Source organism: Emydura macquarii, unplaced genomic scaffold (genome assembly GCF_026122565.2).
Source record: "Emydura macquarii macquarii isolate MOO-44397 ecotype Brisbane River unplaced genomic scaffold, CSIRO-AGI_Emac_v2 contig_3305, whole genome shotgun sequence".
NCBI lineage: Eukaryota > Metazoa > Chordata > Testudines > Chelidae > Emydura > Emydura macquarii.
Genome location: NW_027133442.1, coordinates 1,548,872 through 1,575,610, shown reverse-complemented (window position 1 = coordinate 1,575,610; position 26,739 = coordinate 1,548,872). Strand labels below are relative to the sequence as shown.

The following is a 26,739-nucleotide window of genomic DNA, read 5'->3' as shown; positions in this document are numbered from 1 at the left end:
AGCCTATACCTTCTCCACTATACCCTTTAATTGCTGCCAGCACGACTGGTCACTCAACCTCATAATCCTGGGGTCATTTTTGACTCCTCCCCCATCTATATAAGTAAGGATAAGACTGTCACCGAGGTCACGGATTCCGTGACTTCCAGAGACCTCCATGAAATTATCCTCTTCAGCTTCCTCCCCATGCTCTTGGGCACAGGGTCCCCAGAGTTCTCAGCTGCCACAGGCAGCGAGGGTCCCAGAGCTCTGGAGAGGGGGAGCAGCTCTCAACCGCTACTAGTGGGGGCCCCGCTGCTCCCAAGCCACCACAGGCAACGGGGACTCCACAGCCCCCAGCTGCTGCAGGCAGCCCTGCAGCTGTGAGCTGGGGTGGCGGTGAGGGGACCCCAGAGCCCCAAGCCATGGTGGGGGCACCCTGCTGCCATCCGCCGCAACAGGTGGACCCCAGAGCTGTGGTAGGGACCCCGTATCTCCGAGCAGCTCCTGTCTGCCAGTGCGGGCAGCGGGGACCCTCCGGCTCTGAGCCGCTGCAGGCAGCAGTGACCTTGCAACCCCAAGCTGGTGTGATGGTGAGGGGACCCCGGAGCCCCAAACCGTGGTGGGGATCTGGTGGCAGCAGGGACCCTGTGGCTCTGAGCTGCTGTCGGCAGCAGAGTCCACGCTGCTGTCTGTTGGCATGGGCAGAGGGGACCCCCCCCAATTCCAAACCATTGAAGGTGGCGGGGACTTTGTAGCCCACAGCCACTGCAGGCTGAGCTGGGTCTCCCCATTACTGCCCTTGGAGCCCCAAGCCGGTGTCCACTGCCATCCGCCACAGTGGGCGGTGGCGGGATCCCAGAACCCAGCCAGCCCCCACTGTTCCCAGCTGCCATGGGGCCCCCCCACAGCTCCCAACCTCCACTGAGGACCCCGCAGCCTCCAGCCATGGACCCCACAGATGTCAGCCATGGCAGGGGTGGACACCAGAGCTGGGAACCATGGTGCCCCCTGGAGCCACTCGCTGTGACTGCTACACCCTTCCCCTCCCACAGTAGGGCTAGGTCTCTCATCCTCCCTCCCTCAGGCATTTGGTCAGGTCCCCCCCACCCCTATTATTTTTAGTAGAAATCACAGGTCATGGCTTCCATGATGTTTTGTATTGTCCATGACCTGTTGGTTATTTTTTGCTAAAAATAACTGATGAAATCTTAACCTTATAGGAAGCTCTCACCAAATCCAGTCACTTCTCCCTCTAACATTTCAAAAGTCTTCCCCTCTCTTCTTCAAGCCCAGTGCTAGAACACTAGTTCTCCCTGGACTGCCATAGCTGCCACCTAACCAGCCTGGCCAACTCATTTCTCCAATTCAGTCAGCATGTTTCAGCTAAAATAGTCTTTCATTCAGATCATGTCACACCCGTTCTCAAGTTCCTTATTTCCATATCGAGTTCAAATTATTTCACCATCAAAACCACACACTTATCTATAGCTCATTCCTCATGTCCAGCTGCTCTGCATTTCACATTATTGCTCCCCAGGTCTCCTTTCCCTACTTGTGTTGTGCCTTATACCATTGCCTCTCATTTAATGCATCAAGCATCTTCACTCTTCCTCCACAACACTTTTGATTAGTTGTCCATTACACCAACCCCTCCTCAGAGCCCAACTTAAAAAAATTAAACCAATCAGTCGGTTGTAAACCTTGGGTAGAGGTACAGGAGAGAAAGGAGGAACATTTATCATTTGCACAATGCAGTTTAGATTGTAAGCTCATTGAAGAAAATCTAGTTTTCTAAGTTACTATACTATGCATGCCCCTGGTGCTACATAAATGAAAAAACAGTCACCAATCTATATTTTTTTGTATTATCTAGCTTCTGTTACAGGTAAAAATATGTCCATTTCAAAATGAGATGCAATGCTCACACTAAAAGCCATCAGTTACTGAGGAGCATCAGATATGATGTGCACATCTGTACCTTTTCCCAAAATTTCTTGTCTTATTCTTTGCTTCTCTTCTGCACCTTCCATTCCTTCCTTTGACGCTCTGAATCTTCTGGATCTCTGTTGATTCATTTTTGCACGAGGAGCCTAAAACATGTATTACAGTATTTTTACTCTGTATTTGACAAGTTTTTCCTTATCTGCTCAGTTGTTGTGTGAGTTGGTAACACCCAACACAGCCGTATGGGGTTATTTGGACAATACATCAGGTTGGAGGCAATCTTCCAGCTGGCTCCTCCCTTCTATTACATGTTCCCTCCTCCCCCAAATGAGTTCCCATAGCTCTAAAACAATAAGAAGCCAGCGCTCGTTACTACTGTGTATCCTTTCCCTGAGCAAACGTCTAAGCAAGTTGTCTGCAATTTTCAAAAGGGGGAAAAAAAATGTTGATGGTGCTTCGTCTTCACCATCACTGGCTGATAAAAAGCCAGGTGACAACTAAACATGCACTCCAGGAAGCTTCTGAAGTGTCACAATGGTCTGTCCCACTGCAGTGATCCCAAACTAGTATTTGTGACTCAGGAAATCATAAAAACATCCATCTCAGGACATGAAACATCAAGAGGCACCAGTAAAGCCAACCTCCTTCCCATAACTCCTTTAAGTGATCACAAGCTCCTAAACAGCAAATGCTGCTCCAATTTTCTCTTGACATTCAGAACTCCACTCCCATTCTTTTGGGGACTGCTCTTCCTTTTCTCCTTTTGGACTGGGAGGCTGTATTAGTAGAAAGCACTGGTCCCCTCCACCCCAAATTATGCTCTCCAATTCTGAAGCTGTAGTTTTTCATCTTTCAACTTCTTCATTCCTTTTCAGGAATTCGGCTCATAAAAGCTACCAAAAAAGGTCTCTCCCCTGTTACAGAAATGAGCAGTAGACTTCATGCTATAGGCTTATATTACTATCAAGTTTTTACTGCCACTACCGTCACATTCCCCAAGAAAAGAGTATTTCTAAAGATAATTTTGCATAATATCTACTGCAGAATTACAGTGCTAGCTCATAGAATCATAGAACTGGAACCTGCCAGGTCATCTAGTCCAGTCCCCTGCACTTATGGCAGGGTCAAACATTATTTAGACCATCCCGAACAGGTGATACAGTGCTTGTGTCTAGATCTTTCATTTTTCAGTCTTTGTGGAATGACTAAGCCCATATACTGATTGTTCTATTACAAGCAAAAATAAGTTTTTGCATGTTAACTTTATCACAAATTCCCTCCCTTCTCCTGCAAGACTGGGTTGAGCTCTTGATCTGATGCCTTATGAAAATGTGCACAAGCATACAGGAAGTTCCTGAAGTTCAGGCTTTGAACTCCCAGTATAAAGGTTCTCTCTCGTTATAGTAACAATTTCAGACCTAGAGATGATCCAGAAGCAACTGATTCCCTTCAATCAAGAAGCAGACATCAATTTCCTCCATCCTTGCTTTAGCTCCCTCTAGACTTCCAACTGCTTGGCTGGGTGCCTTCCCATTGTAGGAATAAAATTGTAATTGTAACCCTGTAACTTAAGTCAGAGCTTTTAATTGTAATTGTAACCCTGTAGATTAATTCATAGCTTTTAATTCATACCCTTATTTGTGTCAACCTCTATATGGTTATTATTGAAATCATGTAACATTTGAACTTCTCTCAGTCATACTCCATATTGTGAATGTAAAACCCCATTTTGACCTATGTACTCCATCTTGTGTCAAACCCTTTCTAAACCTTTAGATGAATAAGATAGTTATCTGAACAAGGTATGAATGGAGGGTGTATGTATGTGTGTGTGAGTCAGACCCAAACTGCCAGCTTGTCCTGATGAAGTTGTCCTGATGAAGTGTGAAGTTCATTCTAGGCTGAAGAGTGTGAACATAGCCCCAAAAAGCAAAGAAGGATCCACCCCAGAAAAACTTAATCAAACTTAATCAAAGACATCAAAGAACAAGCTGAAAGTCACGTCTGTTATTGTACCAGCAATCAAGGGTCACAGAGAAGCGACGTGACACAGCAGAACTGAAAAACCTATAAAAGACTGGGTGAGATTTCAAGGCTTTGGGGGAAAAACAGCGTTCTACATATCATCTAAAGAAGAGCGTCGGTGCGCGCCCGACAAGGACCCTGCTCTCCTCGTGCCCAGCTTCCCTGGCCAGGTAGCTGCCATGAGCCACGAACTCCAGCAACGGACCCTAGCTACGATCTCAAGCCACGTCCAGGACTGGTAGCTCTATATATATAAAACTATAGAATGCTTTCTGGTGTGTTTGGGCGCGTGTGTGTGTGTAGGTTTAAGTTAGTTATTACTTTAGTTTTTGTCAAATGCGGCATACTGCCTTTTCCCCTTGAAAAAGTCCCGAGTGCTTAATTTTGCACAACACCATCAGCTTCCTCTACAGCTCTAGACTTAATCATGTCTAGATTGCTAGTTTTAACAGGACAGTCTCCACATGCCCTGTGAAGCACCCCAACACAAACCCTTCAGAAATGGGGTAAACATGTAAGAGTTCAATTTGAAATCTACCTGTGTCAACAGAAGTCAGAACACAAGATAGAGATGGTGAACCCAGGTGCTCTCTTAAACCATTTGTTTGGCTGGCAAAGAAGTCTAGTGTTCTAAACTGAACTGCAAGGATCAGCAAAAATGTTTTTTTGAAATATTGCAGACCTGGCTCTTTCAAGAATACCCAACATACTAGCAAATGCTAAATTCTCCTCTCCCCCCAAAAAGAGGCAAGTTTCCCTATCTGATATTTTCTGCTCTACCAGACTGATGGACTGTCTTTACCTCTGTTGTTGTGGGATCTCTACAAGGCATGTCAACACATGATTTGGGGGTTAGTCCCAACCTAGGCAAAAAATGGTGCTTTGTCATAGGAACATTATAGAGGTTACAACAAAAATCCCTGGGAATCAGAGGGAAAAAACCCATACCAATATGTAGAAACATTAGTATGTTCTAGGGCAAAGCACTGATAGTTAGCACAGAACTTGACCCTCCAGATAGTCCTTAAGAAGTATCATCTTGAGGGTACCTCATTTTGATCAAGTGAGCAGTCTGATCAGACTGTTGAATCCAAGCCAAGACTGCTGGGATGAAGGCTGGAAACTCCTTTTTCCCCCATGCCTTACTCTCTACCATTGATCATGCCTCACAGATCTCTGCCATCTCTCCGTGTCTTTAGGGGATGGGAAGGCAAAGGGAAAACTAGTGCCTGCCCAGGTCTGAATCTACACTAGCATCACTGCTGACACTTCTGCTGATTACTCCCAGTAATGAGAAAAATTGCTGCTCGCATGGAGCCTCAGGAGCCCTGTGCAGAAAGGAGCAGCAGTCTGCTACAATGCAACCCTTTTCTTGATTTTCCTCATCCATCCCTAATTACTGCTTAATAATGCACTGATCAAAGTGCATTAATCACTAGATCACTGTTAAAGTTGATTTGATACATGGTATCTACTAGTAACAGGTTTACTACCAACAATTTTTGCAGCATAATAGACTAGGACTAAAAGGTGAGAAGGGACCATTCTGATCATCTAGTCTGACCTTCTGCACAACACAGGTCACAGAACTTCACCCACCCACTCCTGTAATAGACCCCTAACCAAAGACTGAGGTACTGAAGTCCTCATATAATGATTTAAAGACTTCAAGGTACAGAGAATTCATCAGCAAGTGACCAGTGCCCCATGCTGCAGAGTAAGGCGAAAACCTCCCAGAGCCTCTGCCAATCTGCCCTGGGGAAAAATTCCTTCCCAACCCCAAATATGGCAAACAGCTGAACCCTGAGCATGTGGGCAAGACTCACCAGCCAAACACACTGAAAAAATTCTCTATAGTAACTCAGAACCCACCTCATCTAACATCCCATCACAGGCCATTGGGCATATTTACCACTATTAGTCAAAGATCAATCGCCAAATCAGGCTGTCCCATCATACCGTCCCCTCCATAAACTTATCAAGCTCAGTCTTGAAGCCAGCTAGGTTTCTTGCCCCCACCATTCCCCTTGGAAGTCAGTTCCAGAAGTTCATTCTCCTGATTGTAAGAAACCTTTGTCTAATCTCAAGTCTAGACTTCCTGATGGCCAATTTATATCCATTTGTTCTTGTGTCCACACAGGCACTGAACTGAACTCCTCTCCCTCCCTGGTATTTATCCCTCTGATATATTTAGAGAGAGAGAGCACAATCATATCTCCTCTCCACTTCTTTTGGTTATGCTAAACAAACCTCTGAGTCTCCTCTCATAAGGCAGGTTTTCCATTCCTCAGATCATCCTAGCAGCCCTAGTAGAATAAAGTGCAACATGGGGAAGAGTATCCTAAAATCTTTAGCAGAGAAAATTTTATTTATGTTTGTTTTTGGGGTTTTAAGGATATAGCAACACATTGAGTGTTTACACAAACGTTTGTGTAAAGACCACCACAAATGATAAAGATCTACAATTTAGGTGAAAAATCTTTCAAATAGATACCCACTCTGACAGAATTGAGAGAGAAAAAAAATCGAGTCGGTCCAAAAAATTTTAGTGTAACTGACAAGGTTACATAATCAGAAATGGAATGCTTATAATAATGCTTTTTTTCTTGGCTTGTTCTTCACCAGAACACCTGTATTAGCTTGTTTCCCATGGACTGTACAGAAGTCAGCCAAGGAAAGTGGGGGAAGAAGTCAAGCAACAAACCGATGAGTTCTTGAAATCGTTCACAATGCAGTTAAATTAGTTGCTAAATTTTAAGTGTCCATTTGTAGACTTTTCTAATCTTTCATAGCCTGCATGCTGCACAAACTACTATTGACTTCATAGATTCATAGGATTTAAGGCTAGAAAGGATCATTACACTGGTCCTTTTTTACAATGGACTTGTGGTCTGAGGAAGCAAAACAGAAATAATCCGACACTGTCCTCCACCGCGATATAAAGTTTTATTGTCCGGTGTCTTCACTAATATTTCCTCAGCATACGCCAACTTGAAGCAGGAGTCAAATATTGGGTGTGGTAACTAAAAGAAAAACTAAACTACTCTTTTATGAAGCGTTTATGAAAGCAGACAGCATCAACCTTATCGCTGCAGTCAGAAATTACATGGAAACAAGACAAACATTTCCATACTTACTACTCCATCAATTGCCATGTAGAGAAGTCGTCTGGGCCTGACAATGTTGAAGAGTCTGTCAATATACTCAAAAATGGCAACCATCATTTCATCTTCATTTTTGGGAGCTGGTCTATAATTTAACAAGACATCCTGTTAATGTTTCAAATAATATAGCTTGTAGTATATTTATGAAGTGACGAAAGAGTCACTTACTTGTCCTCAGGATGTGTACATGGATGGATAATACCATTCATATCCAAATATAGATTATCAAACTCCACTTCATTGGGATTAGGCTTGCTAGTATCAACTGGAATTTTGATGCCATTGCATTCTTTAGGCTGTGAACACAGTAACAAACCTTTCAGTATTAGCCATATTTGCAACAATTTTGTTATAAGAGGTTTTAAATACATTCAGACCCAAATGAAAATAGATTTAAAAAAAGGGGAAGGAGCAAATAACAGTTGAAAGTCAGCCCACAACATGATTACATATAGACCATGTAATACACTACAAAATATTGTTTTACTTAAAAATGCTTATGTCCACACAGGCAAGAAATAAACACTCCCACTATCATCAAGTTACATAACCACATTTTAGACAGGGTCAAAACATTGTTCTTTAGCATGGTTATATTTTTTCCCTCTGTCCCCAAAAGCAAGAATAATGTCACAAAAGAGAACTCTGTAGGGCCGGCAGGACCTTACATAACTTCTGTAAATTTGATTATAAGTATAGAGATAGGCCACCTTGTCAATCAGCAGAAGGTTTTACAATATTAGTCCTACTTTAAGTCTTTAAACTCTATGTAAGAGATAGACCAGCACATTTAGACAAACCAGTGCCATTTTATTATTTACTCTAACTGAATGGACTTCGCTAACACCTACCCTCCCCATTGTTGTTCCTTACCCTTTGATGTATATATATACACCCCCTATCTGATTTCTATTTCTTGCATCTGACTAAGTGGGTTGCAGCTACTAAATACTGAAGTTCAATTTACCGGCCCGTAATTGCCTATGGAGCCTTTTTTCAAATTTTATATTTTTTAAAGCTGAATTTATTTTCATAGTTCAAGTTTTGAGAGGTGTTTAAGACTGGCTTTGAAAGACTAACTTCCTGCTGTTCTCTGTACACAGACACGTGAACCAGCCAGTCCTCTTGCTCCCCAGTTGTCAGCTTTCCCTTTTGTAGGGAGGGAGGGAAATGTGTCTCACTCTGGCCATTGGCTACCAGATGTCTTAGGATATTCAGACACCGCCCATCACCTTCCAGCTTAAGAAACGTGTCTCCAAAGCAGATTGTGTACAGTTATTGGTCATAAATATAGGCATCAATCTATTACTCAACTTTCTCTTAGCCAAATAAGTAGTTTCCAACTTTCATATCCCATGTTCTTTCCAGTCTGGCACAATGTAAAATGTCCTTACCCAATGAACAGACCCAAAACAAACTATTGAACAGAGGCTACTGGACACCAAAACAAATTACAGGCTGCAAGCCTCTGAATTTTCAGACTTCTGGAGATGGTCATTTCACCATCTCACAATCATACATGCCCCTTGCCCTGCCTCTTTACTATTTATAAGGGAAGCAGCAGCAGTCCTTTTATTATGCTCTCCATTATTAAAATTTCATAATAATTTTTGAAGAACTCTAATACCTCCATGGTTTACTACAGGGCAGCAGTTCTCAAACTTTATTGCCCTGTGACCCGCTTCTGACAACAAAAATTGCTACACGAGCCAAGGCGGGGAAGGGGCGGAGCCCAAGTCCTACTGCCCCAGGTCGAAGCCCTTGGGCTTTGGCTTTAACCCCAGATGTCGGGGCTCAGACTTCAGCTGTAGCCCCGGACTCCAGCGAGTCTAACGCTGGCCCTGATGACCCCACTGTTTGCGAACTGCTGCTATAGGGTCTTGATATTTAGCAGGAAGATAGTCCTGACGGCATGATCTCTGCAATACCCAAAATTAGTGGTGACTTCAGCTTTGATCTTAATTTTCCTGTGCAACAATTCCCAGTCTCACAGAGGTGCTCCAAAGACAAAAGTCATTGCTCTTCGGGAGACTGAGGCAAGCAACATAGAAAATCTCTTGAGGAAATTAATACATTCTGTATTCAGTGTAATGGGAACTGAATGATGCAGTAAGGTAGGCCTGGGGCCATACACTGAATAAGGAAGACAAAGATAATGAAAAGCTGCCTTATTCCCTCAGCACCACGCAACCTGTGCACTGAATGAGGCAGAGGTTCTGTTGAAAAAAAATTGCATAGGATCAAGCAATTAGAGACTCATAATGCATAGGCACAAGGGGGCCAAATTACAGTCAGTTTTTTTTTTAACCTCGTTTCTTTCTGATTCTCTCGTCTATTATGCATTCAGATCAGTCAAGGTACATTTCAGACTATTTGACTAATCATAGAATAAGACCATTAAATATTATGTAATATGGAGAATTAAGCAAAAAAATGTGTCAAATGTATTGACATGGTCTGTTAGGGTAGAAAATAACTGGCTAACTTTGAACTAAGATTTAATTATAAAGTTTTTCTAGTCAATTGAGCTTCACTTTATATAATCAGTCAGAATGAACACTATTTTGTTTGAAAGGGCCAAGACAGTTGTCTTCTTTGTTCTTTCAATCAAACCTCTTACTATAGCAAACTGTGACTGAACAGATAAAAAGGCTTACAACTATATGATGAAAAACCTGCAGAATCAGCAACTTTATCCTTAACAAGCTCATATAACCAATAGCCCGGCATCAAATTTTCAATGAAAAATGAATTTAAGTATTCAGGAGTGATGTCTCTTGTGATACAACTAAATTGTTCATAGAACCTTTTTTGAAACAAATGAAAATAGATCTCTAATATGACATTCTAGCTGTTGCTTTATTAGATCATGTGAATTTGATTAATATTCTCCCCAGAATATTGTAGTATCTTCAGACTCTTCCTCTTATTCTTCCTGCTTAATGTAAGATTAACCAGTTTATTTCTCCCCCTTGGCAAAGTAAAAGAACAAGGATCTACTTGTTAATATTTCAAAAAAAGAAAAGCTTCCATGAGATCCTACTCAACTTTCACATTTATGGCCGAATTTAGATACCAATAATCACAACTTTATTCCACATAGTGTACCACAGAAAACAGGATTTACTCATGGAGTAAATCACTATTCAATGTAAGAATGTCAGGAGCTAGCCCTTAGTTTACAGCTAATTTAATTTTTTTCCACAAGAGGCTCTATATAATCTCAAAATAGCAATTACTTAAAAAAAACAAAAACTGTAGCATGGTCCCAAACATTAGTCACTCTCACAATTATACTTTATACTCTTAAGAGAACTGTCCAATTTTATTCCAGGATCTGAAGATCTTAGTTATAAAAGATGGGAAAGTGATCACAATCTTTGTAAAATAAAGATTATGTGCATTTTTATTTACCCTTACACAGATGTCTGATCAAATGAAAATAATTTTACAACAATTAACACACAAATAATTAAAATTAAGGCTGCTCTCATCAATAAACTAAAAACTATACAGAATTAGGAAATACAAAGTTAAGGATTAAATTTAAGGATTCAAAGATTGCAAAATCAAGTACTTTCACATTAGGAAATAGTAGAATGAAGTGTGTGTGCGCGCGCTGAATTCAAGTTGCATGGGCAATCTTATCCTTAATCATAATGGAGGTCATGGATTTCGTGACTTTCAGAGACCTCCGTGACATCTGGTTGATTGGGGTTGGTCCTGCTTTGAGCAGGGGATTGGACTAGATGACCTCTTGAGGTCCCTTCCAACCCATATCTTCTATGATTTCCTACTTCAGTCCTGGGGTGGCAGACCAGAGCTGTCAGCTGCAGGGGGCTCTGGAGCGCTGAGCCACCGTGGGCAACAGGGGGAACACTGAGCTCCCAGCCACTATGGGTGGCTGCAGTTGCTGGATTCCCTCCCCCTACTCCTTCACAATGAGGCTTGGGCTCTCATCCTCACCCCTGTTTGGTTTTCATTCTTCCCCCAGTCAGCCCTATTTTGTCAAAAGTTATTTTTAGTAAAAAAGTCAGGGACAGGTCACCGGCTTCTGTTAATTTTTGTTTGTTGCCCACAACCTGTCCCTGACTTTTACTAAAAACACCCATGAAAGAAATCTTAACCTTAATCATGATATAGCCTTTCATTATATGAAGAAGTGATTACCTGTGAAAAAGTTTGGGGGTAAGTGATTTACCCAGCACCATCCAAGAAGTAGGAGGTAGAGGCAGGGATTGAATCCCAGTCTACAGGGTAGCATTCAACTGTCCTAACCACAGGGCCCTCCTCTTTCTTTCTGCAACTCCCTGCCTCATTTATTACAAACCTTCAACTTCTACAATTAAAAAAAAAAAAAAAAAAAAAAAAGAGGGCCGAGACTCTATAGAAAACAGAGTTCTTCACTACACAACAACCCTGTATGGTTTTTTAAAAAGAAAAGAAAAAAAGAAAAAACCATGTAAGACTACCATAATGCATACACAAAAGGTGGTCAATTAAGGTTGCACAGGTAACATTCATTTTGGCATTTCCAAATTAGAATGTTTGACTTTGAAACCTTTTACTCCTTAACCTAGTATTTCCTTTTTTATTATTTTTATTATTATTTAGTTTATTTATGAGAGCAACTTTAACATTAAGTGAAGTTTTTCACTTGTGAATTGCCTTAGTTTTTAGCTAAGTGCTATTTAACTAGTGAAGTACACACAAATGTCATCTTCAATGTGCATTTTATTGTCATTGTTAACTTTGCGATGCTCACTTGACAAGAGAAGTAAATATTTTTCATTACCAATCATATGGAGAGCCTGGAAATGTTTGGTGCCTATTCCGACCCAAGAAAAAAGGAAGAGGGAAGAGTGATTAAAAAAAAAAAAGAAAAAGAAAAACTACACACCACACACTTAAGTAAGAAAAGCTGCAGTTTCTAAGCCTTCATCTAGAAACTAGTACATATAGCAGTTGCTTGAGTTGAGTTTAAGGAAAAATTAATCCTCCCCACCCCCACTGACACAAAAAACCAAAACTGTAGGACAATATTCATTATCAACTTACTGAATCATCCATTTAAAATATTGGAATAGTAGAATGTGTTTCATGAACTCTTATCCAATCTTCAAATAGATTACCAAGTGCAATTACACATCTCAATACCAAAAAAAAATTATGAAGAAATTGAAAGAAATTCAGAGAGAACATGAGAGCATGATTAAGTGGTTTGAGGACTACATAGAAGAGATTAAGTGAATACAATATGTATCCAATCATTCTTCCTCAGAATCTCCCATTGTACCCTTTTCCACCCCTTAACTATCACAACTATAACTGCTACTTTTATCATAAGCTATATAAAAGTTTACTTGTAATCAGTTATGACATTTTTGTACGATCAGAACTGTAAAACATCGTCATTTAAGTTTGTTGCTTTAGAACCTGAAACTCTTCTGCTGAGAAGTGTACTTAATAGTTACTGGTTTTGTACATGCTAAAAAAACCTGTGTGATCTCTCCACATCTCTGCAGTTTGCTAACAATTATAAATCTTACGGAACATTTTCTATTGGTTACTGTATAGGCCTAACAGGCCAGAAGAAATCAGCACGGTAAACAGAACACCATCTCCAAGGCCTCAGGCCATTCAACTTTTCAACAATATTTATTCATTACATTTTTCCAAAGTTTAATGGCAGCAACAGTGACCTCCAGGTCAGACATTTCATGGCAGTTAATGACCAGACGTGCTAAAGGCCTTCGGATTCACTTTCAGGCATCAAATCATCCCATCAGTCATTAGCTACCAGGAAATCATTACTGCTTAAAGTTGGATTGTCATTAATGATAATGCCAATAAAAGATGACTTGGCATAAATAGAACAAAAAGCGCTTATAACAAATATAAGATGTGCTAGCTTCCATGCCACGCACAATGAACAGAGGGGGGAAAAGTAGAAAAGTCAGCAGGCAGGGACTTGAAGTCTTAAAGTAGAATACAATCCAGAGGAGTTGAGAGAGAGGAACACAAACACTGTTACTTGATACTAACTGTAGCATATCAGCAAAACATTCAGTTCTCTTGTCTTTTGCAGAAAATAAAAGAAACGTTATATAAAGGTCCAGTTTTCAGAACATTTGGAAATAGCAGCAGCCATGTGACAAGAAAGCTTTAAGCTTGTTGAGTTCTTTGAATGCAGGCAGATGCTGGACAGTGCCATGGCACCACTTCTTCCCTATTATTTATTACATAGCTTATTCCCTATTATTTATTACTCACACAGTGCCACAGGTTTAGTTAGCACTAAATAAGACACAGCAGCATTTGCTAAGTATAAATCTACTCACCAAACAATATTAAAGTCAATTGACAATGCACCTTAACACAGCAAGTAACGTCACAAATCTGCAGTGTGTTAATGAGCTTTTCAGTCCTTTGGGTTTGTTCACAAGTGTGGAGGAGAAGTGTCTTTGTTGCATAAGTATACAATGCCAAACTCAATTGAGGGGAAGGGGGAAGAGAGAGAAAGAAGAGCACAACCACAACTCTCTCACACTGCAATACAGTCCAGGGAGTCCCAGCTCTCCGTGCAGAAAGATTCTGTGGCTGCCCAGACTGGAGGGTGACTAGTTGTATCCCCTCAGTCACTCCGCAACAGAGGAGACTCACCCAGGGTACGTGTGACCAGATGTCCTGATTTTATAGGGACAGTCCCGATATTTGGGGTTTTGTCTTATATAGGTGCCTATTCCCCCTTCCCCCCCATCCCCCATCCCAATTTTTCACACTTGCTGTCTGGTCACTGTAGCTACAGCTGAAGATCAGGCCAGAGCTCCAGGCCCAGAGGGAGAGGGGGCTCCCAGCTCAAACAGTGGGTCGGAGCGGCTACCGAGTCAGCCCCGGGCGCAGTGAGTCCAAGCGGAAGCCGGGACGGGGGTTGGGGGACGGGGACAGGAGGGTGTCTGTGGTTCAGGGGGGGCAGGCAGCCACCAAGTCCTGGGTCAGGCAGGAAGAAGGGACCAGGCGCCGCCGGGGGCCGGGTCCCGGGACGAGGGAGGAGCAGGTTGCTGGGGTCCGCGCCCCGGGAGAAGGCGAGGCCCAGGGGAAGCAGAGGCTGCTGGGAGCGGGGAGGAAGATGAGGGCCAACCAGGTCCCCGGGGGCTGAAGGGGGGGGGAGGGGAGGAGGCCGAGCCCAAAGGGGGGGCGGGGAGGGGAGAGACGAGCAAGTGGTTGCCGGGGCGACGCCGGCCTCACCTTCTCCTCCACGCCGTTGACGATGATGGAGGGGTACTTGCGGCTGAGCCAGCGGAAGAAGGCCGGGACTCCCATGGCCCCGCGTGGGGAGGCCGAGGCGAGGCGAGGCGGCCGCGCTGTGTGGACCCGAGAGGAGCAGCCGCAGAGAACCCCCCGCCCCCACCCGCGCCCGGACTTCCTTCCGGGGCAAGGGGCGGCGCGAGGAATGATGGGAAAGGAAGTGCGGGCGGGGACGAGGGGGGAGGGAGAAAGCGGCGGCCAACGGGAGAAGCCACGTGACTGCCGTCGGCGCGAGCCCTGCGTCTCGCGCCTCTCCCCCCCCCTCCGTAGCGCGGAGGCCCCAGGCCGGCTGAGAGGAGTTTCGTTACCGGCCCGCCGCCGCCGCCCCCCTCCCACGCCCGGCTGCGGCGGCCACGCGCGGTCTGTTGGGGAGGCTCTGCGGCTCCGCCCCTCGCCTCCCCGGAGCCGGGACCTGCCGCAGCCCGCCTCTGCCCGCCCCGCTCATCCTGTCAAAACTGGGCCTGAGCGAAATGGGCCGGGTCGGAGTTGCTACTGCGCCTGCTCACAGGGACTGAGCATGCGCAGTGACATCTGCCGAAGCCACGCTGCCCTCACTTGGTTGAAAGCTGCTCCCTGCACGAGGCTGGGCAGGGGGGAGCTGACTGGGCGGGAGGGTCAGACGGGGGCGGGGTTAGGGGCCAGGATTGAGGCTCTGCCCCTAGGCAAGAGTGAGAGAGGAGGAAACCCAGGGGCAGAAGGGTAAAAGTTACCCTTTCCCCCAGCCATCACCACTGGCTGTCCAGGCAGGGAGGGAGAGACTGGTGTGAGGCAGCAAGTCAGGCCAGAACAGCAGAAAAGAAGAGACCCTCCCCGCCCGTGGCAGATTGTGACCATGGCTGCTTGCGTCATGACAGCGTTGCCACAGTAAATTCACCGCCTAACGCAGGTGGCAAAAAACCGCTGCTATCCACCTACCAGCAGCACTGCAGCCTTCCGTGGGATGAATTTTCCCACACATACCCTCCAAGTAGCATGGCTAGATCAGCCTAAGTTTTAGGTGCAGACCAGGCCCTAGATATGCAAGACAGGCCACCTCTTCCAGGGTACTTAAAAGTCCAAATAAACACAAAAGCAAATTCCTTCCCTCACCACCCAGCTGAGGCCTCATAGCCTCCTTACACCTTCCCCACTCTACAGCAGCCTAAGAAAACAAAAGTTTCCACACACACACTGGGGCTCATGCAAACCTAAGACAGGCATTGGCAACTAACCAAGGCAATCTTCCTAGGCCTACCTTCCCTCAGAAAGGTGCTGCTAGACAATGCTCTTCTTCAGCTCCTGGCCCCAGCCACCCAACTAAACTGAGCTCGTTGCTTTTAGCTCCTCCTTTGAAGACTGCCACTTGCTCCAGGTGACATGGGGCTGGGCTGATTGGGCCCCCAGCAGCCCATTAACCCTTTTCTGACTCATATGGGGTTTGTATATCTCATCACAGAGCCCCAGGTGAAACAGACTTTTTAGCACAGAGGTTCTCAAACTCAGGATTGTGACCCCTTGGGGTCACAAAGTTATTATGGGAGTGTTGTGAGCTGTTAGCCCTCGTGCATGCCAATAGGAGTGGCGTGGCATAGGGGGAGTCATCACTTTGGGAGTGGGGGTAGTCACAGCCTACATTATTTTCAAAGGGGGTCCCAGCAAAAAAGTTTGAGAACCCCTGGTTTAGCATAAGTAGTCAGCACATATTCTAAGGTACCATTCAAGGCAGAGTGACCCAGTAGCACCACTGTAGTGATAGGACAAAAAGGGAGGTTAGTGGATCTCCATTCCATCTTGCATTTAGATGTGATGCTCGGAATATCTTTGCCAGACCCGAAGAAGAGCTCTGTGTGGCTCAAAAGCTTGGCTTTCTCAACAACAGAAGTTAGTCCAATAAAAGTTATTACTTCACCCTCCTTGTCTGTCTTAGAACCTATTCATTACCAGCTGACCAACTTTTGGGAGGAATTACTTTACTGGTTACTGTGGATTTTAATTTTGGTAAAAGTGCCAAGAGCTTGAGAGCTATGCTTATTATGATTTCTTATTATTAATAATTGTAAGTATTGGCATCATTTTATACATTTAACAAAAGAAATAAATATATAGCTATTGTATAAAATCAGAAGGAATTTTAGAACAAGCATGTTTAGTGGATACGAATTTACAAGGAAGAAAGAAGACTTGAAATCTGAAAAGAACGTTCTTTTTTATGGTACGGATTGTTGCTCACTCTGCATACTGGTGCAGGGGAGTACAGGAGCATAAGGTACTGCTTTTTTTCCCCATGCAGAATACCTTCATTGCAGGTAGTGGCACATGACCCACCTCTACATGCTGCAGGGGAAGGTGAAACACCTCTAAGGTCACTGCCAATCTGACTTGGGGGAAAATTCCTTCTCAGTACCCACTGGTATAGATCAAAAGCAGATTACTTAACCTCTGGAGCACCCACAATACCGTCACCCTCTTCTGCTCCAAAACTCCCTACAACACCCCTCCTTCAGCAAACACGAAACAAAAAACCCTACCCCCAAGCAGAATTTTTACCCTGAAAAAGAAATTCTAGTGACTCCATAAAGTCCATTAGGGCTCCATTGCTATTGATTTTATGTGGAAATCACTTCGATAGTGTGGTGATGGGGAGCAGTATAAAACCAATAGACAGCAAAGGCAGAACCAAGAATCAGATTGTGGCACCTGTATGCACTGCCCCTTCCTTAGTGCACATTGGTAACTGGCAATCTTCCCTTAAATATCATTTCAAAATGTATTGTACAATTAACTGCAAAGTTTAAAAAAAAAAAAAAAATCTCCTCTGGCTGTGGCTATATGGGACAGTTCATCCAGAAAACAGTTTACAGAAAATTAAGCAAGGTATTGCTATCATGACTTCTTACTATATTTTCCTTGTTCTCCCCTCCCTTCCCCCCGCCGTTCCAAGGAAAGGATATGGCTGCACATTAAGAAACAGATTTGAACCGTAAGGGGGAGGGGTTGCTTTGTTTTTTTCCTTCAGAATGGATTTATGGAAATGTTGCCTCTTACGGTGATTCACAAAGCAAGTGACAGCAGCAGTCTTTAAGAAAAGTCATGATGATTATAGAGTGTTGAAAGTACATAACTGAGCTGATGCAATTTCAACAGAAGCACAAACTGGAAAATTGGAAGACATGATTTGTGACAAATACAAGGAGCAGAAATAAAAAGCCTTGTCACATCATTTGTACATTGCATAAGCAAATAAAATTAAATTAGCCATCTGATGATGTTGAAACTGAATTAAATCTTCAGGTATTAAATGAGATTAATGTGATGAAGATTTTGTACTCTACCATGCCTTGTGACAATATACCAACTTCATTAGGGCAATGCCATTGGTGAGGATATAAGAAAGAGTTTTGGGGAATTGTTAACAAAAATAACAAAATCTCAGGACTGAGTATTGAGTCAACTACACTGATTGTGGGGCGACGGAAGGAAAGAACTCTAGTAATTTACACCAGAACAAATTAATCAAGTATTATCCTCATTATTCTTAGCTTTATTTAGCTGTGTTATTAAGCCATTTATGATCATATCCCTGTTTTAAAATCTGTGACTTGAATAGGTTTCTCAGTAACCTTGGATTGGTGCTACATCTGTTGTATGACATAAAGATTGGCCTATATCTGTTCTCTAGAAAATTTTACCCTGACAGAAGCATGTTATTGCAACACCACTCCTCCTGGAAATTAGTATACCTATTACATAGAGAGGTGACTTAGTATGAACAGTTTCTGAGTATTGATAGTTTTTCTTCTAATAAAAAAGACAAATGGACTAGTAAATGAAACTAATCATCTCCTCATTTTATACTTACTGGCTTAAATTATGGTTGAAATTATTTTTCTTCGCTGGCTTGGAACATTTTAAATTCCTCAATAAACATTTCACTGAAAAAGTTGACCTACTTTTTGTTGCAGAAATGTAGCCCTTGCTACATATCCTAAAACAAACCCTGCCAGGTGCAGAAATCTATGATGTGAAATCCCTCTTTAAGGAAATGTCCATAGTGCTTGCCAAACAGAAATGTACCTAAAGGAATCAGAGACCCTCCATTATGATCCAAAAAAGCAATCAATTGAATCAAAGACTCCAGGCTGTTGTGCCAGATATGCATTTGTGCACCAATGAACTAAAAAATATAAACTCATGAAATACATAATCACCTGCAGAGAAGCAACCAGGATAGCAGGAATCCACATATAAAGCAAAACTCCCAAAGAAAACAATAGTGAAAATGTCTATCCAATATCTAGCATAGCAGGTTTGTCCTTGACTTCACAGGAGTCAGGGTTGCATCCCCTGAATCCAATGTCACTACTCGAGTATGTGAAGTTATGCACCAGTGTAAATATTTGCAGGATTGGAGCCCAATATATTCTCTCAAAGCTTTTTTTTTAAAAAAACCATGGTATTGGGGATTATAATTTATAAAAATTGCCGTCAGTGCATGCTTGATGGACTGCCTGCATTCTGGACTGGGTGGAGATTTCTTTCTAGGCCCGCTGGGGTGGAGCTGCATCTCTGACAGAATGAGGTTGGAGAGTATATTTTTCTTACTGACAACCTGCACGATGTGGGCTTTCAAACTGGGATGTTGCTCAATGTAGTTGATCAGTAAAGAGGTTAGGAAAAGTCAGGTAATCTCCCTGTTCTATGTGCCATGGCTCACCTTCACATGGGGACTTGTGATGCTTTCCGGGGTACCCACAGTGGTGAGACACCTTGCTACCACCTGCCCTGAACGTGAAGAAGCTGCCTTTTGCCTATACCTGCCCTGGGTTAGCTCCCTGACTCCCCCAGCTGCACAAGCACTCCCCTCTCAGCCTATGTAGTCTCTACAGTCCCCCAGGCAGGTCAACGAGAGGCACACTCCAGCACCCCAAGTCCCCCGAGCCTCCCCCTACTGGGTCCAGCCCTTCCACTGACTTACAGAATTCCCAGAGCTGCTGTTCCCAAAGGATCAATAACCACAGGTTACTAGTTACACCTTAGGCCCCAGCTTTGCTTAACACACAGCACTTGGATTTGTTTACAGAGAAAGCCAGTGTAACAAAGAACAGAGATTCAAATAATCGTAAGCAGAAATATTGGAAACAAAGGATTACCTATAAAATCAAATCAAACCATGCATTCTAGAGCCCATACATAACTAGCAAGATGTTTTCTTGTCTAATAAAGGACTGTTTACCCAAGGTCCTTCTCCCAGCATTGTTCAGTGAGGATGGTTGAGACCCTTCTTCCATAAGACCAAGTCTGCTGGCAGCTAGTTTCCCCTGATGTAGGATGCCAGGGTGTCTCTCTGCACCCCAGATATATTAGATCAGTCTTTTGTTCTTCAACTGTAAACAAGGTTCACACACACACTTCACCTCTTCCTGTTCATTTCTTCTCCTGACGATTCAATATGCAAATTGATTTCCACTGTAAGACACACATATGCAATGGTCAGCCAAGGAGATAGATGCATCTACCACCTGTTTGGTGTCACCTGTCAATTTTGGGTGACCTGCCTTTAACGTCAAGGCCCTAAGAACATAGTCTCCTATATATACAGTACATATCCTTACATATTATACTCACATACATTTTGCAAAGATTACGATGACTGTGGGACATAGGCTTTCAGTAGAACCATTACATGACACCCTTTGGTGAACTAGAATGTAAATACCAGACCCTGGGGCCTATGTAATCCTGATGCACCCATGTGCCCTCTTCCAGTTGTTAACAATATATCCTTGGGGTGGGAGTGGCAGGGACCATCAATACAAGAGCCATTTCCTGGGTGGGTTGTGGGCCCCTTCACCAGTGGGTATGCTGGGCCTCTGTTCTCTCCGGGCCAGTGCTCCCTGCTTTCAAGCAGGCTGGGTTCTGTTCTGCAAGAGAAGGACCCAGCTTCCCCACACCCTTATGTGTGTGTAAGTCCTTTCTGACACCATCCCAGCAAAGCCACTGTGCCCCATACAAATACAGAGTCCTCTGCGAGGGGGCTTTCAATAGAGCTAAGTCCCCTTCTGATCACAGACTGTATATCGGCAACACTTTCTTAAATGGATCAAAATAACCTTTTGGCCAAATTTTCCAAACACAGGTAGGTGCTGCCCTACAAAAATGATCATGGACTAATTTTATCCATGCAAACCTGCACAAAAATCCAGTAATTCCATAGGCAAAGAAATTATATACATACATCCAGTAAGTGCACTGAAAATCAGATGCTCTAATGCAGGTTTCTGTGCACATGACAGGTATATATCCTTTTTTTTGCAGGCACACTTATTGTGGATACTTTTAAAATTTGGTCTTAAACCATTAAAACCTAATCAGTGATTAAATGTGTCTGTCTGAGCTGTTTCTGTACTGGCACAGTAGTTTCTCCAAAAATAATTTTGTAATGTGTCATTGTGTATGAACTGCAGTAATCTATTATACTTTTTTGTATAGTACTTTTCCTTAGATGAGTGGCAGGCAGCCTTAAATCTGTTAAGGCTGTATAGACTGCAATCCTACTGTCCATAGCATCAGCTGTTATAATCTTTGGGCTGCCAGTATGACAGCTGTGAAAGAGCAGAATAAAGTTGACTGGCAGAATGTTTTACATCTAATGAGTTTGTGCACAATAATAGTATCATAAATAATGCTCTAGAGGAACTTGGCTATCACTTGAATTCCAAAAGTGAGATATTGCCTTACCAGGATCTCACAGAGCCATCTGTTATCAAATATTAGTCTTTGTGTCAATGATTGGCCTGGAATGAGGGAATGGAAAACACCTAAGTATGGTGGTGATGGCACTGCATCACTTAGAGCGATTTAAAATCACGGAATCAGTGATTTTAGGATGATTCTGAAAGTGCTAAAAACTACAAAACACTGCCAAACAATATTGTATCTGCTCTCCACTGCAGCATGCTCATGAGACTTTAGCCAGCTGAGCTGAGGGCTGACATTCCCTGGAAATTATTTAGCAGCAAAATCTTTGGGCAGTGTGGTTTGCTGGCACCTATTTGATATGTTTGCTGTGGTGCATAAAAATTAATAACTACGGCTTAAGGACAGTGGAAAAACAAAGTAAGGAGGAGGGGTGATCCTGCAGTTAGGGCACTAACGGGAGTCTGCTACAAATTTCCCGTGCGACCTGAGCCAAGTCAAGCCCCGATCCTCAAAGGTCTTTAGGAACCTAACTCCCATTGAAATCAAGAGGAATTAGTCTCCTAAAGATCTCTGAGGATCTTGGCTGTAGCCTCACGGGCAGGTCTACCCTTAAAAAACTGCAGCGGCGCAGCTACTACTATGCCCACGGGAGAGCATCTCCCGTTAGTGTAGTTATTCCACCTCCGTGAAAGGAGGTAGCTATGGCAATGGGCAAAACCCTCCCATCAACACAGCATTGTCTATATAGGGGATTAGTAGATCAGTATAACTGTGTCGCTTGGGGGGGGGGAGTGGATTTTTTATCCCCCCCGAAGCGACATAATTGTACTGATGTAAGTTTCTAGTGTAGACTTGGCCTCAGTGCCCATCTGTAAAATGGGAATAATGTTACTGCTCTACTTCACAGCGGGGGTTGTGAGAAAAAAGATATTAAAGATTAAGACATACTCAGATATTAGGGATCATATAAATACCTTAGTTAGATACAAGCTTTCATCTTGTTGGTTTTGTTCATAACATATCCTTCCATATTTTATTGAGGAGAAAAAACGTCACTCCAAAGGCCTGTTAATAGCAGCATCCATTTCATTTTGGTTTTTCACCTATTTTATAAATATGTAGGCCATTTCCCCAGTTGGTGTGATTCAATGTAGCTCTACTCAAGTCAATAGCGCTACACCAATTAAGGAATCTGGCCCATGTTGAAACCAATTAGACCACATAGTGAGGAAAAAGGAAGGGAGAGGTAGAGTATAGGGTTATGTTAATTTGTTCTTTTAGAAAGGCAGAGGAATACATTCAAATAGGGCTCATCAGCAAGAGAATAGATAATAAGCCAAGGTGGCAGAGAAATAAAATAGACAGCCTCTGGCCAGGCCAGATCTTGAGGCAAAGTCCCAAATAATTTCCAGGGATTATTAGAGTTGAATTCAATCTGTCTGAAATTTCATTAGCAATCGGCACAGATAAATTTATACAATATTGCTTGGCAGTGTTTGAGGGGGTTGTTAATATTCGAGATGCTGGTTACTTCTTGGGACATGAACAATGAACTTACTAAATGAACATTTGCCTGAGCATGGGCTGAACAAAATCTGGGAAAGGAGGTGCAGATCGTTCTTGAATAGAACCTCTCCTTTGGTCAAATCTGCAGGAAGGGCTTTGGAGAAAGATGTATATCCCTCTCGGCTGGCAGTATCAACCTCCCTGCCTGCCTTTCTGTCGGCAAAGTCCCTCATGCTCTGCTTAAGGATTGGACAAAAGGCTAGTGCTGAGTCTGCTTTTTTAAATTTTCTTAGATTGCTTCATTCTCTTCTCATGTTTAGAGAGAAGGGCTGACCTGAATCCTGATCCTGCCCCCTGAATCAAATGTCCATCACTGAGGAAAGCATTTTCCTGAAGATCAGGAATAGGAAGTCTGGCAATTTGCATCTGAGTGGGATGTAGTGACCCTCACCTCCGTGGGGCCATGCAGTAGATTTGAAGCAGACTCTGTGCTTGTGGATTGCACCTCAGAGGACACCCAGAAATGGGCAGCTGGGCCTATATCCACTAGGGACAGACTGTACTCGTTTTTTTATACTGTCCATCACTTTCTGTAAAAGTGGAAGTCAGACCGAGTAACTGGCCCATTTTAGGAGGAATCTTGAAAACTCATACGCACGTGCTGATGTTTAAGCAGGTGAGTAATCTCACTGACATCGTTTAAAGCTACACTCATGCCTAAGTGCAGGAACAAAGCCTTCAGGTAACATCTCCAAGAGTGCCTAAGTGACTGAGGTTCCTAAGTCCCATTTTCAAAAATGACTTAGGCAGTTAGGAACCTAAATCCATTGACTTTCAATGAGATTTAGGTTTCTTAGTGCCTATGTCACTTTTGAAAATGGAACTTGAGCCCAGATTTTCAAAGGTATTTAAGTACCTAAGGATGCAAATATATTGTATATTTTTTATGTATTGTATATTACATACAAATATATTGTTTGTGTGTGTGTATATGTATATATACAAACACACATATAAATACATACACTCTATATAAAATACATACAGCATACACACACACAAATATTTATGTATCGTATATTACATGTATTTAGGTATGGGAAATTCAAACCCTGTGTCAGAGGAATGTTAACACTTCAAAGTGAAGCACTCAAAAGTCAAGAAATGCCAAAGTTAGGGATGCCCATCAACCTTAACTCTGCCCTTTGTGTGTTCAATGACTATTCTGTTTTCTCTACAGGACTCATTGCTCATTCAGAGTCAGATTGTAATACTTTTACTCGCATCCAGAACCACTTGACTCCTTGAATAGCCTCTTTGAAATCGATTGGACTATTTGAGGTGTCAGTTACTATTCAACATGAAAATGGCTAACACAATCTGTGGCAACCAACCCTCTAACAGTGTGCAAGTTGGAAGGTGTGCTGTGAATGAGACAGAAGTCTTGAAAATTTGCGCTTTATCTTGGGTCAAATTCTCTTTACAATTAGCACAGTGTAAATCTAGAGTAGTTCTGCTGAAGTCAGTGGATCTGCTTTAAATCTAGACCAGTGTGACCAAGAGTGCAGTACACTCTCAGTTACACTGGTATAGATTCAGAGGAAGTCTATTGACTTCAGTGGAACTATTCCAGCATGCAAGTTGGATGGGGTTCAGTGAATAGTATGAAAATAGGGACTGAACAGCTGTCTCATTCACTGTGCTCATCCAGCATGCCTACTGAGTGAGGTAGGGGTCTTGACAAAAAAATTATGTGAGATCTCATTAAAGACTCTGGGCCACCTTTTCAGCTAGTGGAAATCAGAATAGCTCCATTGACTTTAATGAGCTGTGTTGCTTCATGCTAGCTGAGAATCTGGCCTTGTGTTTTAATGTGCATACACAAGGGGACAGAGTTAAATTGCATAGGAAAGCTTATCTTTGGTATTTCCTGGCTTTCCAGTGCTGGACCTTGCACTGTTCATGTTCTTCTCTCATAGATTTTTGGGACTGTATCTGTATATTGGTTAAACACTGGCCTTTGGTTGTGTTGGTGTATCTGAAACACAGATCTGAAATCCTGTCCCACAGCCACAGCCAAACGGCAAGCTCCATGTTTGTGAACAAGCCTGAACGGTTATTAATTCTGCTGCACTAAGAGGCTGACATTTTCAGCTGAGGCACTTTTGTGCCTTCCCAAAGTCAGCATCTAGCCCTTAACATTGGTTTTATTCTTTTGCAGGCATGTGTTTAGCAGCTTTGAAAGAGATTTCTGTCAAAATCAGGCTTTGCAATCACGTCAGCGTTATCTATGGGCATAGCCATGAACACAGTGTTGTACACTGATTTCACAGAATCATAGAATTGTAGGACTGGAAGGGACCACGAGAGGTCATCTAGTCCAGTCCTGTGCACTCAAGGCAGGACCAAGCATTATCTAGACCATCTCTGACAGGTGTCTCTGCAACCTGCTCTTAAAAGTTTCCAATGATGGAGATTCCACAATCTCCTTAGGTAATTTATTCCTCTACTTAACTCCCCTGACAGTTAAGAAGTTTTTCCTAATGTCCAACCTAAACTGCCCTTGCTGCAATTTAAGCCCATTGCTTCTTGTCCTATCCTCAGAGGTTAAGGAGAACAAATTTTCTCCCTCCTCCTGGTAAAAACCTTTTATGTATTTGAAAACTGTTATGTCCCCCGCTCAGCCTTCTCGTCTCCGGTGCCTCATTACTATTCTTTTGGCATAAGAAACAAAGCTGATAATCAGTATCAATGTTTGACGTGCCTGTGTTAATGCAGAATTTTAAAAGTGTTGCTTTTTCAACATGTTCTCAAATACAATATCTACATCATTGTTCTCTGTTTGTCGTGTCTGGTACCATTGTGTTCATGGGAGAAAGGGCTTGCCCATGACCCCAACTCAACCCACTTCCGCTGACACTGTATTATCCAAATTTCCACCAACTGCAGGTCCAGGAAGTGGGACACAGCCATGCCGCACAGGACAACACCACTGAGATTATGATTCTGTAGATTTTGACCCATCAAGTAACCTCTCTGTCTCCCTTCCCTTTCTATCCTTACTTGCCCCTCTAATTCCACACGCTCCCAGATTGGTTCGCCAATCCCTGTGGAGCCATCCCAGCTGCAGCCACTTGTCCCTGCTCCTTGCCCACTGAGTCTGTGCCACGCTCAGCCCCCGCCTTCCAGCCTGGCTCACCCAGGTGTAGCATCACTCCCCCACCCGGCAGCTGAAGCCAGTGGCCTCTCTATCTCTGCCTCTCCCTATGAAGTACCTCTAGCTGCAGACTTCTGGCTTGCGGAAGAGGGTAGCAAGTTTCGCTTCATACAGGATCATCCTTAATAGCCAGACAGGACAGAGCAGGAATTTCCCTTTGTAGAATTGCCGCCCACTGTGTTAGGATCTTGCATCCCTGAAAATTCTGAGGATTCAGAGACTTTTGCATAGTTCTCAAGCTGTTTGATCCACTTATTGTCCCACAGTCCTTGCGCTGTTTTTAAAATAATTCTCTATTGCTCTGGGTCTCCATCACCACCTTTTCCCTTGTTTTCCCCCCTACGTATTGTAGACAAACCCACAGACTTTCCAGTCTCACCTCCATTATAGATGGTTTATGTGGCAGAGCTTTCACTTTATTAATATCCAAAGCTTTGAATCTGCTTTCCAGCCTGGCATTTCAGGGCTGCTGGTTTAAAGCTTCCAACAGTTCTCGAATGAGAGCTCTCCAGCTGCTGAAAAATAGCGGCAGCTTCTGCAGTGACTGGGGCAGCATCAACCAACCTGGTGCAGAGAGGTGGAAATTACATCTCTCCTTGTCCTTACTGATCCTCAGCCTAAGCTGTGGCGTGGGGAGGGAAATTCACCAGGGAAGGCAACTTTAAGTGTTGGAGATTCCAACAAAACACTAGTTGTGGAGACTGACTAAACTACACCTTCTCCCCAACCAGCACTCCCCACTGCTTTGCCAGTTCACACTTAGTTTTTAGCACATTTTTCTTTATCTCCATTCTCAGACAGCTCAAGCAGCTCACAGCACTGTTATCAGCTGCATGGTATAAACAGGGATCAAATGGTTATAAGCTGGGGGGGAATCTGTAATGAAATATTGCACCATTGCCAACTCTAGGCGTT

General features: G+C 43.3%; 1 protein-coding gene across 3 annotated transcripts in view; it reads right to left on the bottom strand.

The window, feature by feature from the left end:
- XRN2 (5'-3' exoribonuclease 2) overlaps positions 1-15,704 on the bottom strand; it is an 88,918-nt gene extending 73,214 nt beyond the window's left edge. The window contains exons 1-4 of one of the 3 annotated variants that reach the window (XM_067532945.1): positions 15,658-15,704; positions 7,284-7,411; positions 7,089-7,200; positions 1,961-2,072 (exon numbers count right to left, since the gene is read on the bottom strand). In XM_067532945.1, the coding sequence (XP_067389046.1) occupies positions 1,961-2,072; positions 7,089-7,200; positions 7,284-7,324 (265 nt within the window). In that variant the 5' untranslated portion in view covers positions 7,325-7,411; positions 15,658-15,704. The other 2 variants (XM_067532946.1, XM_067532944.1) reach the window with 2 other exon arrangements.
- Between the last annotated feature and the right edge of the window lie 11,035 nt (positions 15,705-26,739).